The 14189-nt window shown below is 44.2% G+C and overlaps 1 protein-coding gene across 1 annotated transcript in view; it reads right to left on the bottom strand.

Annotated features, from left to right (window-relative positions):
- Nucleotides 1-1014: 1014 nt before the first annotated feature.
- parvb (parvin, beta) overlaps nt 1015-14189 on the bottom strand; it is a gene marked incomplete in the record, with an annotated part of 80718 nt that continues 67543 nt past the window's right edge. Inside the window, 1 exon segment of the mRNA XM_037683646.1 lies at nt 1015-1232. Coding sequence (XP_037539574.1) covers nt 1156-1232 — 77 coding nt within the window.

A 14189-nucleotide genomic window follows, 5' to 3' on the forward strand; every position in this document is an offset into this window, starting at 1 on the left:
AAAAAAACAGCTACATTATAAAGCGATGTAAAATACTAAAAACAGGAACATTTCTGTTGGTTTATGCCATGAACTTAGCAGATGTTTGAAGCCATTTAATAGTTTTAATTAATTTATTCATTCATTTAAAAGAGACAAAACAAACAAAAGAAATTAATCAAAAAGAAAACATTGAATGAAAAGAGTGCAGAAAGAAGAAAAAAATGTATATCTCCCCCTTATTTAAAAAAATAAAAATAAAATAACTTTAAACAAACAATCACTTAAATTAATTACTTTAATATCCACTTTAAAGCTAGGAATAAAAAAAAAACACGTTTTGTGTTAGCAGGATTTAATTCTAACTTTGAAACTTATTTAGCATTAATAAAACTTACCTCATGTTGCCTTTTTGGACATGCATGCATATATTTGTACAATTTGTACTTGAGAGGAGATTATTACAGCCTCATATAAAATCAATAATAATGATGATATCGGAACTGGATCGGTATCGGCTGATATCCAGATTTAGGTATCGGATCAGAAGTAAAAATATGTGGATTGGTGCATCTCTAGAGAAATCCCACACATGCACAGAGAACATGCAAACTCCACCCAGAAACCAGGACCGGGATTTGAATCAGGGTAACCTGCTCGCTGAGAGGCAGCAGCTCTACCAACTACACCACCTGCATCAGAAACTGCAAGACTTAAAGTTGTTTTTAAGCTCCAACTTTTATTTTTGCATAAAACATTTCCAAACGTATAATTTGGTCTAATATAAAACAAATGTATTGGGAGACCATGGATTTCTTACAGTACTGTCATTTTTTAAATATTTTTATCAATGAGGACAACTATTTTGTTTGACACACAAACGTTCTCCAAATTTCTGATTTTCCCATGATGGCTGTATTCAGATGCAAAGCTAAAGGTCACAGTGCTTTTTGCATTGCACATAATTTAGGAGAATGGAATAAATAAAAAGTGACATTTGAAGATGATTAAAGGCAAACAGCGCATTATTTGGGCTTTCTCTCCTCCCCCGGGAGTCTTTTTAGGCTGCACATAACGATGTGTTCCAGTCCCAAGTGGTCTTTTTCAGTGTCCAGACTGTAATGATGTCAGCAGGCATAGGGCAGCATTCACATATCAGCTGAAGCCTCATCACAGTCAGTCAGAGTTTTTGTAGTTGGTGAACAGGTTGTAAAGGACTCTGAGAGTGGACTTCAGGTTTAGGTTGACAACATCTAAAGAAAAAACAAAAAGAGAGCAAAAACTATTAGGGCTTTAATGAAGAAAAACCAGAACTTTGATGTGTAGAGAAACTGGCGTCCCTGAAGTAGCGAATTAAAATAATATTCTTCCTTAAAGACATACTGACACTGTAGAGCCTAATCTATGATTATTTTTGGACTGCTTTCCTCCAACATGTTATTTGTAACTTTGAAACAGAACTCCAGCTTAAAAGGAACTCATAAACGACTATCATATAATTTATTAGTCCATAGCCAGATATTGAAAGGTAAGAACTAGGTTTATGTTCATCTGTTGCTGCTATTGTGTTCTATCAAACACAACTACCATATTTGCTGCCGTAAATGTCACACCGCCATATAAGTAGCATCAGTCCAAATATGTCTAAGTACTTTGGTAACAGCTTCTGTTTTAAATGTGCTATATAAATAAATCTGACTTGACTTGAATTGACTAATAAAGTGGAAAAAAAAAAAAACAGATAAGTTGCTTCGCCGCATAAGTCACATCTATTATGCGTCACTGCTGACGCGGCACGTTTATTATGCGTCACCGCTGACAACCCAGAAACATGGGTCGGTGTTGTGCCAAAAACTGATTGGCTGCCAAATGGCTTCTGCAGGAGCGTACATGGCACTTAACAAGAATTTAACAAGGTTAACAGTTAAAAACAATTATTTGTTTGCTAGAAATTATAGTAAAAGTGTATTTCAGTTGAGTTGGGAAGCTGTGGCTGAGTGGTTAGAGCAGTCGTCCTCCAATGCGAGAGTTGGGGGTTCGAATCCACCAGCAGTCACATGCTGAAGTGTCCCTGGGCAAGACACTGAACCCCTCATAGCCTCTGTTGTGTGTCCCATCAGTGTATGAATGTGATCTAAAGCACTGATTAGTCTCATTAGAATGATTTGTTCAATTAGCTTTGTAGAGATCTAGTAGAGTGCTGTATGAATGGGTAAATAAGGACACAGATTGTAGTGTAAAGCGCTTTGAGTATCTTGAAATAAGATAGAAAGGTGCTATATAAGTACAGTCCATTTACCATTTACCATTTAACTTTTCCTTAATATATGCACTTTGTCTTTCTACCCAGTGAAGTTACTACATGAGTTATGGCTAAAACCCCACTGCAGCCTCTCCTCTAAGGGGTATATCAGACTAATCTAGCACTTGAGTATTACCCAGAGTGACCTTAGCTTAGTTCTGTTTAAGGCTGTGTTGAAGGTGACTCACCCAGATTGTTAACGACCTTCATTTGAAAGTCACACCCTTATCTCACCCCATGACTCACCCAACCTAGCAGCCGGGGTTGGATCGTTGCCCATGAGGAAACATGCATTCACGGCCGCTCACCCTCGGTTGTAGAACTGCAATTGTTACCGATCTGGTACTTTTTTGAATCTAGGAATAAGATTCTAGGATGTTGTTTATAATCAAAGCTGAGAAAACCTTTAAAAACCTCCATTTTTTATTTATATTAAACCAAGCTTCTTAAATCCATGAATACGAAGTGGTGAAATTATAGTCCAGAATCTTACATATGCTTTGCTTTAATTGATGATTTGCAGGGGAACAGCGTTATAGCAGAAATCCATAGTGATTATTCGGTTACATAGACAAGTCAGTAGTCAAAAGTCACTTGTTACTTGAAAGGTGTTACTGTTGATTGTTGGTTGATGTCCAAGGTGCGAAACAGTCCAATTGTGTTGTAATTACTTTGCTCCAATGAGCAAAACCATCCATCCATCCATCATTTTCTTCCGCTTATCTGGGGTCGGGTCACGGGGGTAGCAGCCTAAGTAGGGAGGCCCAGACTTCCCTCTCCCCAGCCACTTGGGCCAGCTCTTCCGGGGAATCCCGAGGCATTCCCAGGCCAGCCGAGAAACATAGTCCCTCCAGCGTGTCCTGGGTCTTCCTCTGGGCCTCCTTCCGGTGGGACGTGTCCGGAACACCTCACCAGGGAGGCATCCAGAAGGCATCCTAAACAGATGCCCAAGCAACGTCAACTGGCTCCTCTCGACGTGGATGATCAAGCTTCTCACCCTGTCTCTAAGGGAGAGCCCAGACACCCTGCGGAGAAAACTCATTTCGGCCGCTTGTATCCGAGATCTCATTCTTTCGGTCACAACCCAAAGCTCATGACCATAGATGAGGGTGGGAACATAGATCGATCGGTAAATTGAGAGCTTTGCCTTTTGACTCAGCTCTCTCTTCACCACAACAGACCTGTACAGCGCCTGCTTCACTGCTGACGCTGCACCTATCCGCCTATCGATCTCACGCTCCATTTTTCCCTCATTCGTGAACAAGATCCCAAGATACTTAAACTCCTCCACTTGGGGTAGGACCTCCTCCCTGACCCGGAGAGGGCACTCTACCCTTTTCCGGCTCAAGACCATGGCCTCGGATTTGGAGGAACTGATATTCATCCCGGCTGTATCACATTCGGCTGCGAACCGCTCCAGCGAAAGCTGTAGATCATGATCTGATGAAGCCAATAAGACCACATCATCTGCAAAAAGCAGAGACACAATCCTAAGGCCACCAAAACGGATCCCCTCAACACCTTGGCTGCGCCGAGAAATTCTGTCCATAAAAGTTTTGAACAGAATTGGTGACAAAGGGCAACCTTGGCGGAGTCCAACTCTCACCGGGAACAAGCCCGACTTACTGCCGGCGATGCGGACCAGGCTCTGACACCGGTCATACAGGGACCTAACAGCCCGTATCAAAGGGCCCGGTACCCCATACTCCCAGAGTACCCCCCACAGGGCCCCCCTTGGGACGCGGTCGAACGCCTTCTCCAAGTCCACAAAGCGGACAGAGCAAAACCAAATAATTATAAATTTGTAAAGCTCCGATGAGTAAAAACAGAAAATTATAAATCCATAAGCTCCGTTGAGGAAAAATAGAAATATATTATTCTTCACTCTGTTGAGCGAAAGTAAGGTAAGGTGATTAGGTTCAGGGGAAGACTTTTGCTGCTCCGAGACCCCAGTGAACACTCAGAAACCCAAGATCGTTACTGGACTCGATGAGCCATCAGCCGGCATCTCGAGTTTACCTTGTGTTCCCAGAATCCTCTGGAGTGAAATATCAAAAATTAAGTTTAGTTGGAAAAATAAAAATGAAAGTCAAAAAATTAAGTTTAGTTGGAAAAACAAAAAAATAAAAGGTTAAAATCTAAAGTGTGTTCAAAAACTCTATCAAACAAAAAGGAGAAAAATCAAAATATACAAAGGCATCTTCAGAATCCCATAATGCAGCAAAAATGGGGAAACTCTCCTAAATTGTATTAATTACAACTTTAAAAATACCAAATTTAGACTTCCGGTTATGGCGGAGAGGTGAGCAGACGCACTTAACCAGAGCTCCCAACTCGGTCGGCTAAATCCCCTTTGCCATAGTTGAATTAACCCTCTAAAACTGATTATTTTATGATGAAAAGGGGAAAGGCAACAAAAAGTAATAGTAAATCAAAACAGACACAAGAGACAGGGCGAGAAAACTTTCAAAGCATTATTCGATGAAGGCGAATCTGACCAGCACATGGCTATGGAGGGGCTTCAAGCTAGCATCGGAGCTATCCACGCAGACGTGAAGGAAGAGCTGTGCTGCTTTTGTGACAACTTCTCTGCAGATATGAAGCGAGATTTAAGAAGTTTTCAAGAGGAGATTAATGGAAAACTTAACAAAATCGTGTCGGACATAAAAGAGAACCAAAAGAGAGCGGAGGAGTTGTTACGAGTGGCAGAAATGGAGGAGTGGACCACGGCAGCGAAAGAGGTGCTGTCTCAACCTATAAACAACCAAGCCAAACTGACTGATTTAGAAGCGCACTCATGTACAAAGTAGAAACAACATACGTGTGTACCGGATTCCGGAGGATACAGAGGGAGACAGTTTGTTGGAGTTTATGGACGATTTCATTAAGGCTGAGCTGTCACTCCACGATATTGATCTAGCTATACAACGCTGCCACCGGGCTTTGGGTCCCAAACCACCGCAGAATTTGAGCCCCCGCTCCGGGGTGATCTCCTTTCTGGCATTCAGAACCAGGGATTTGGTGCTTCGCACCACGTGGAAAACAAAAGAGATCCGCCTTAACCAGCAGCGAGTTTATTTCGACCAGGACTATCCGGCAGAGACCCAAAAGAAGAGGAAAGCTTATGCCCCTATCAGAAAACTTCTGAAAGGAAAAGGCCTCCACTTTCAAACCCTGCCAGCTAAGCTCTGTGTGTTTTTTGACGGTGGCCCAATCACATATAGCAGCGCAGCGGACGCCATGAAGGACCTGCAAAAGAGGGGTCTCGCTCCTGATCGCAACAGCAACAATTGTTCTCCCACGGCAGCGCCGATGGATAAATTGGACAGACTGTCCTGGGTAGTGGCGGAGGCCAAACAACAGAACTCCGATGCACATGGAGAGAGAGCACGGAAAAAACTCCACGGATTTTGTCATGAGGCTGGAGACGCAGCCACTTCTTCAAGTTAAGCCCCGCTCATTAAAATTCATGCGGTAAGATAAGCAATCACAATGATTTGATCCAATGTGTGGACTAAGAACCGAATATTTTCTTAAAGAGACAATGTCAGACATCATTATATTAACACCTCATTTAACCTTTGCTAATGTTAACAAGAAATATGTTACTGATTTTAAATAATACATGACTGTTGTTTTGGGAGCCGGTTTAAAGGCTCTGATTGTGCACTGAGCTTATACTCAAACCGAGCTATGTCAGTTTGCAATGGAGAGACCCCCCACGAAAAGAGTCTCGTGGGGACTTTTCTCTTCATCCAGGACTCCTTAATGAGTCATTTTGTTTTGGAAGTCATTCCTTTAGGATTTTTTCAAGTTTCAGGTTTTTTGTTTTTGATTTTTATAAATGTTTCATTCTTAAGGTTACCTTGGATGGGTAAGTTAGAGGAATTTATTACTTTAAAGATTTATGTTCCAACAGCAATATAAATTTATAACTATTAATGTTCACGGGTTACAAAATCCAATCAAAAGAAGAAAGCTCATAGCTAAGATGAAGAGAGAACAGCAACAAATTATTATCTGGCAAGAAACCCATTTAAAAAAAGAGAACCACGAAAAAAAAAGGGGGGTTAAAAAGACATTCTATTCCTCCAACTCAAATGGACACACTAGGGGCGTGGCGATATTAATTGCAAATAATGTGGACTTCCAGGTATCCAAACAAATTACAGACAAAGAAAGCCGTTTTGTTTCAGTGAGGGGAACACTAGACTCAAGTGAAGTAACTTTACTCAACGTATATAGACCTCCAGGACATGACAAAACATTTATTGATAAAATATTTGATCTCATTTTAGCTGAAACATCTGGCGTTTTGATATGTGGAGGGAACCGGAATGCACAACTGCATCCTTCCCTGGACTCCTCAAACCCTTTAAAAAATTTCAACACGGAATCACTGTATATTAAAAAAATGGCTAAAAAGATTGGCTTATTTGATGTCTGGAGGGAATGCCACCCATTGGCTAAAGAGTTCACCTTTTTCTCTCACCCTCATGCCGTTTACTCACGAATTTATTACTTTTTTCTATTTAGAGCAGACAGATACAGGGTCCTAGACTGTAGTATTGGTACTAGGGATGTGTCAGATCACTCTGGGGTATATTTGAAACTATATTTAGATTCTCATCCCAAGAAAACAATATGGAGACTTAACACAGCTTTGTTGAACGACAACAAATTTGAGGAATTCATTAACAAGGAATTTATGGAATATGTAGAACTTAATAACAGCACATAAATGTCTCCAAGTGTATTATGGATGCTGCAAAAGCAGTACTGTGTGGGAAAATTATAATGTGGGCATCAAGGTAGAAAAAAGAAAAATCTGAGCAATTCAATGACCTGACTAAACAGCTAAACATTTTAGAGCAGAAGCATATTGAAACCAAAGACCCTACTCTACTACAGCAGATTGCTGCAATAAAAGTGGACCTAAATAGGAAACTCGATGACAAGATGATACTTAATCTCAAACATACTAAACAAACTTATTATGAAAACGGACCTCGAGCAAAAAAAATATTAGCCTGGCAACTAAAACGTTGGTTACGTACTGTAACCCCAGATTCTATGAATATAGGCGTAGCCCTTTAAGGCTGTCGCTGATGGGTTTTATCCCGATATGTGGAGCATTACACTGAAAAATTTAGTCCACGCCCACCTGCTGTGTGGGCCCCACCAGGTCCGTATAAATTACATTAAGAGCGGGTAATCGGCTCCCAAATAGCTTTTTCTTCAGCCATTTAGGAGCCAGTGAGGCCCGACGCTTAAAGGGCTACGCCTATATTCATAGAATCTGGGGTTACAGTACGTAACCAACGTTCTATTTCATATAGGCTTCGCCCTTTAAGGCTGTCGCTGATGGGTTAAGGGCGAAGCGGATGTTGTCCTCGCCTCACTAGGTCCATTTGAACACCGTATGAAGCAGAAGCTCCAAAAAACGTCTTGTCACTCAGCTTCCCATGTGCGTAATTATGCATTGCGTAATTATGTGTGCCATGCACAGACGCATGTTGTGTAACTATGCGTTCTGAATGCATGAACGCACCGGAAAACTTTCAGCGGGGAGGGAAAAATGCTGAAAAGAGCAGGCGTTGCAGGACTGGGAACCATGGTGCGTTCACGCGCTCAGGGGCCACCAGGAGAGCTGTCAATCCCTCCTCCTGAACTCGGTTCAGGAACCGTAAAATCAGAGGAGGTGGAGGAAACGCATACAGAAGCGTTTTGGGACATGGGCTGTGGGCAAACGCATCCACCCCCAGCAGTGGTTCGTCTCGCGGCTCAGAGAAAACCATAATTGACACTGAGCGTTTTCTCATGTCGCAAATAGGTCCACAGCTGCTTTGCCAAATTTCTGCCACGTCTGAGCCATCAGATGGAGAGTCCAGTCCCCGTGACGTGGACCGCCCCTGGACATCACATCTGCCCCTTAGTTCAGAACACCGGGTATGTAAACTGCTCTGATGGAGAGCAGATTTCGGTGTGCCCAACACAGTAGTTTTTGCGCAATGTGTAACATCTGGGCTGGGCGCACACACCCCCTCCGGTTTATGTACACAGCAGTCACCTTGTTGTCTGTGTGAATCAAAATGTTTTGATTCTGCAGTACAGGCACAAAATGTTGAATCACGTTCAGCACCGTGCGACACTCCAAAACATTTATGTGGGCTGATGTGTGATGGGGCCACAGCGCCCCTACTGCTTGAGATAGGCACGTCCCCCCCCCCCCAGCCTGACAGCGACGCGTCTTTGAAGACTGACACGTGTGACGTGGGTCTGCTGACGGGGACTCCCTCCGACAGAACCAGGGGGTTTCCCCAGTGTCGGAGGTCTGCTCTCATGGAGGGAGGAACAGTGATCATCCGTCTCTTTTGTTTTTCTGGATCCACACGCAGACGCGCAAACCACCTCTGGAGGCATCTCATGTGTAGTAAACCCATCGGGACCACTGGGTGAGCTGACGACATTGTCCCTAACAGCTTCATGACGGAAACAGCTGTTATCACTCTGCCAGGTCTTATGTGGCGGAGCTGGTCTTCCAGAGTGTCGATTCTCGTTTGTGATAAACGAGCCCTCATGGTGGTTGAGTTTAGCTCCACTCCCAGATAAACAATTGTCTGTGTAGATGAACAGATGCTGAGATATATTCATCAATTAAAACGGATTCTTCATTTTTCTGGACTGAATAAAACATGCATTGAATTTAATGAAATGTAAACGTGAGACGTCATTTATCTTTGACCCATCAAAATGAATGCGGTCATTTATTTTACAGAATCAAAGTTTAACATCAAACATTTACATTAATTTGGCAAAATATGAAAATAACAACATAATCGATCAACTTTACAACCAGGAAAACCATACGGCCATGATTTTCCGTTGCTTCACCACAGACATTTATGAAAACTGTACAATTATGATCAATTATCCACACGGCGGTGGATGAGCACTTTACACAGACATTTCTAAATTATCTGGAAGGATTTCTACTTGAGAGAAGAATTTAAAGATGGAAATGAAGTTTAAAGGGAGTAAAAGATGGTGTGTGAGGGGGAGTGTTGACCAGAACCGACACTCTCCATTCGAACCCAGCTTTTCCTCGGTACGCTTGGTAGGAAACTTGACTCATTACCTTTCTGAAGATAAATCAGCAGATATGGAAGTCCAGTTAACGCTACCTGTCCAGCGTCTCCATAGGATGGCTGTGACTCGTCCGAAGTAGTGACGAGATTCCGTCCGACACAAGCTCACCTCAGCAAGTGGACTTCACATGAGTGGAGTCCTTCAGAAGTTCCACTCAGAGGTGGAGGATGTTATAATCCAACTCGGAAGAGCATTATCATGGCTGGACTTCTGATCTCCCAAACGACTTCACAGAACTGCGAACATCTCAGAACTTCTCAGCGCCTCACCGAACTGAGAGAACTAGGAAGTACCGGCATTTTAAAGAGCTCTATTTCCGGTATATTTGAGCGTCCCTGATTGGTCCATATCAACCAGACAGGGGTGTGTTTTGTGATGTAAGAGGTTACTAGAAGTCAGAAAACAGCAAGAATTGTTATGGAACAGATTAAACTGTTCTCAGACAGGCGAGAGAAATATTTTGGCGAGTTGGAGAAACAGGTGCCAACTTCTCTGTTGACGTCTGAGAGGATGTAAAAACAAGGCAGTTGTTCCAACACATGTCTGCTTCGACTCCTGACCTTAGAAAACGCACACTGGCTCATTCAAAGACAGAAATCAGAAAATGCATAATTACTCTGTAACATGCCTTAACATGAATTCTAACTTTGCATAAGCAACTAAAAATCATTGTTACTGTTTTACAGTTAATAAAATTGATTAGTTCACTGTAAAATCTAAAATGGTTTGAACTAAGACACTTTCATTATCAACATTTGTAAAATAGTAATGATAATAAAAAGAGAGTGTTCTTTCACTTGATTTTAAAGAAAGAAAGTCTCAGGATGGGTGAACCTGTATTTCTGGATTCAAATCAATGAAATGACAGTTTCTGTCCCACAAGGTTCTTAAGGTCAAGGGTTTTGACCTTAGGCTTAGTTTTGACATCAGGTTAAGTTCACTACATCTGGGCCGGGAAAATCAAACTTTTCTTCCAATTTATAGCGAAGCCCAGATTTAACAGGTGTGATGTCAGCACCTGGACCTGTCCCGCTGCTTCCTGTCTGGAGCGTGACAGCAGCAGCAGGTCGTCCAGGTAAAACAAAACTCTCATCCCTGCTTTGTGTAACGGTTGCAGGGCCGTCTCGTCGAGCGGGGTCTTGCGCTGGGCTCACTTTGCGGTCCCGCATTTAAGCTGATGGGCGCTGAGAAGCGGTGAACGCGACTTTATCTACGCCGTGCCGTTTGAGTAAAGGCTGCGAGCCCCGCGGGAGCTCGCGTCTCCTTTGGTGGGATGCACGCCGCTCTCGCTGGGGTGAGATTGGTCACTGGGTTCGCTCAGCTGTCTCACGTTAATGCTGATGTGAGCAGCCGAGTGCTGAGGAGTGGTGAGTGAAGACTGCCCCCATGGCGGCGGCATGCGTTTGCTTCGGTGCAGCACGTGTTGCTCTCGCTGAGAGCAAGGTCCTCCATCGACCTGACCTGCGGTCCCACATTTGTGCCACTGTGAGACGGTGAGCGCCGGGGAGCTGTGTGTGCACCATCATCAACGCAACGCCGTTTGGGTGAAGGCTGTTTGCGTCGCGCGAGTGCACGTTTGACACTGCTTGGGTGAAGATCGTGCAGCTTGGGTTGACTACGATTTGTTTCGCTTACCTCTGTTGTGTTCTGTGAGCGTCTCGTCATGTCTGGAGCAGCGGTGAGTTTGAAAACCCTTTATTTAAGGACACCGGCTCATTTTTGTGGAGGATGTGTGTGCAGCCGCTGTGAGTTCATACAAGCTTACAGACTGGCTAAACACAGACACTTAATCATTGAATGAAGTTTTATTCAACATTGTGTCATCTTTACACACACACCCTCCGCAGACCGTCATTTTGAATCTTTTCCCCCATGAGCTCTGTGATTTGTTGGCCCAGGGCGCCGTCTGTTGGGGATCTCTGGGAAAACGTTGGACACTCTGTTGCCGGGATGAAAAGGGCCGGTCTCTGACGGGCGGGGCTGCGGTGAAGCTCAGCGAGATGGCCATGGAACGTCTTGCCACCGGCTCATTTCATGTGGAGGATGTGAGAGGGAGCCGCTGTCAAGTCATCCGAACTGACAGACTGGCTAAAAATAGACACTTTCATCGTTAAATGATGTTTACTCCAAACTCTTGACACCTCCACACACATCCTCCGCCAAAACCGTCATTTGCTCTGCCATTTATTGGCCTAGAGCGCCATATGTTGGCGGTCTTAGGGAAACGCTGAAAACTCCGTCCTCCGGCTGCGATGCAGGCCAGCACACAGCGAAGAGGCGCACTGGTTGGGGATGATGTCAGCTGCCCTGCAGACGGAGCGTACGTCTCTTCCCGACTCTGAACGTGTACGCCAACAGCGTAACGTGTTGTTCACTGCGGCCATCTGGAACGCATGCTGGTGAGCTCAGTTGGAGAGCGGTGTCACCGTCTGGGTTACGCTAACGGGAGGCGCGGGACGCTGGTCCACCTGGACATCTTGCTCTGATGAAGCCTCCGTCAGGCTTGGCTCTAGGGGGCACTGAGGGAATTTCCGCTTGGTGAAACCCCTGCTCTGGAGATGGGCGCGGACTGTAGAGACCGGCCCCCCAATCTACCAGGAAAACCGGCTGTGGCCTCATCCCTGTAGGATGTCCTGTTGGGAAACCGAGGCCAGATGGGATCAGGACGGCGAGCCGGAATGGAGCCTAGAAAAAAACCTTCCCGCCAGATCATCTGAACTGGCGGGAAAGGCACGGGACGTAAAAAAGGGTCCCTTAATGTCAGCAGCCTCCTGGGTTACGCCGGGCAACTCCAGATGGCGCCGTCGGCCGGGAGCGGTGTGATCGCCAATGCGAAACGAGGTGGGATGAGGTGAGCATTTGCTCAGCCCCCCTTCACCGGCACTACACTCTCCAGGAGGGAATGAGCAGCAGGGCTGCAGCTGAACGCCGCCTGTCCCAGAGGAAACATCCGATTTGCTCCGAGGGTCGGCGATAAGAGGAAAATTACAAGATGGCGTTGTCCAGCGTGTAGCGACCTGTCACTGAGAAATACTCCTCGGCGTTTACCTTGAAACAAGACTGCTCGTCAGCTTCTCCTCGGGAAGGAGAGCTCACCAGGACGACCGGAGGTCGACGTAACGGGCCAAGTATTCTTAACAAAGGTTGGTCATCTACACAACTTTCCTTGTTCATGCTTCTGACAGTGCTATTAGCTCGCTGAAGAAAAAATGGGGAGCCGATTACCTGCTCTTAACGTAATTTATACGGACCGGGTGGGGCCCACACAGCAGGTGGGCGTGGACTAAATTTTTCAGTGTAATGCTCCGCATATCGGGATAAAACCCATCAGCGACAGCCTTAAAGGGCGAAGCCTATTTGAAATAGAACAACAACAACTAGATAGTTCCATCTTTAAAATCCCATTTCCAACCAGATGTGTTTCTCCCCAGACGAAATACATAAATCATTTGAAATATATTACTGGAAATTATATAGTCAACCCGAATTAACCGAACTTCCCTCAGTAAAGCAGTTTCTAGATTCTTTGGCTCTCCCCTCAATTGGCGTGGAACAAAATAAGTGGATAACTGCAGATATAACACTAGCAGAGGTTAAAAAAGCCATCTCAAAATTGAAAGCAAGTAAATCACCAGGCGGAGACGGATTACCAGCTGAATGGTATAAAATTTTTAGGAAGCCTATAACACCTTTGCTGTTAAAATGTTTTAATCATGCGCTTAAAGGGGGTGAGATTCCACCATCCTGGAAACAAGCGATAATATCCGTTATACCAAAAGCAGGAAAGGATAAAAGTGAGTGTAGCTCATACCGGCCCATTTCAGTCTTGAACACTGATTATAAAATATTCACTTCAATAATGGTCAGTAGACTAGAAAATATTATACCCGAACTAACTGATACAGACCAGACAGGATTTATTAAAAATAGACAGACACAGGATAATGTGAGGTGAGCGTTACACTTGTTCAATACTATGAGCAGAAATAATTTGAAATATTTTGCAATCAGTTTCGATGCAGAAAAAGCCTTTGATTCTGTACGATGGGAATATTTATCAGAGTCAGAGTCAGAGTCAGAGTTTCTTTATTGTCATTCGCACCTCATGTGGTACATGTGGTGGAGCGAAATTATGTACACAGGGTCCCAGTTACATCCAACAATAAAATGTATAAGAAAAACAGTAAGAACATCTAAGATATGAACTAAGAAAAACATCAACTAAATATGCACTCATAACATAAAAACATTGAACATCAGCACAAACATGTACATGAGGCTGTGTGAGAGGATGTGCATGCATGAACACATCAACATGAAACAGATCAGCAGCAACATGATGTGGTTTTTCACAGTGATTATTCTGGTTAGAGATTCATAAGTCTAACAGCCTCAGGGTAGAAGCTGTTCCTCAGTCTAGTGGTTCTACACTTAATGCTCCTCAACCTCCTTCCTGAGTGGAGTGGGGCAAAAAGTGTGTGTGCTGGGTGAGTGGGGTCCTTCATGATGCAGGTGGCCCTCTTCCTGCATCTGGAGGTGTAGATGTCTGTGATGGTGGGGAGGCTGATTCCGACAGACTTCTGTGCAGCCTTCACCACTCTCTGCAAAGCTTTTCTTTCTGCAGCTGTGCAGCCTCCATGCCACACGTTGATGCTAGAGCATAGGATGCTCTCCACTGCACACCTGTAGAAGGAGGTGAGGACTGAGCTTCCCAGACCAGCTCGCCTCAGCCGTCTGAGGAAGTAGAGTCTCTGATGAG

This window comes from Nematolebias whitei, chromosome 10 (genome assembly GCF_014905685.2).
Source record: "Nematolebias whitei isolate Nwh7 chromosome 10, NemWhi1, whole genome shotgun sequence".
NCBI lineage: Eukaryota > Metazoa > Chordata > Actinopteri > Cyprinodontiformes > Rivulidae > Nematolebias > Nematolebias whitei.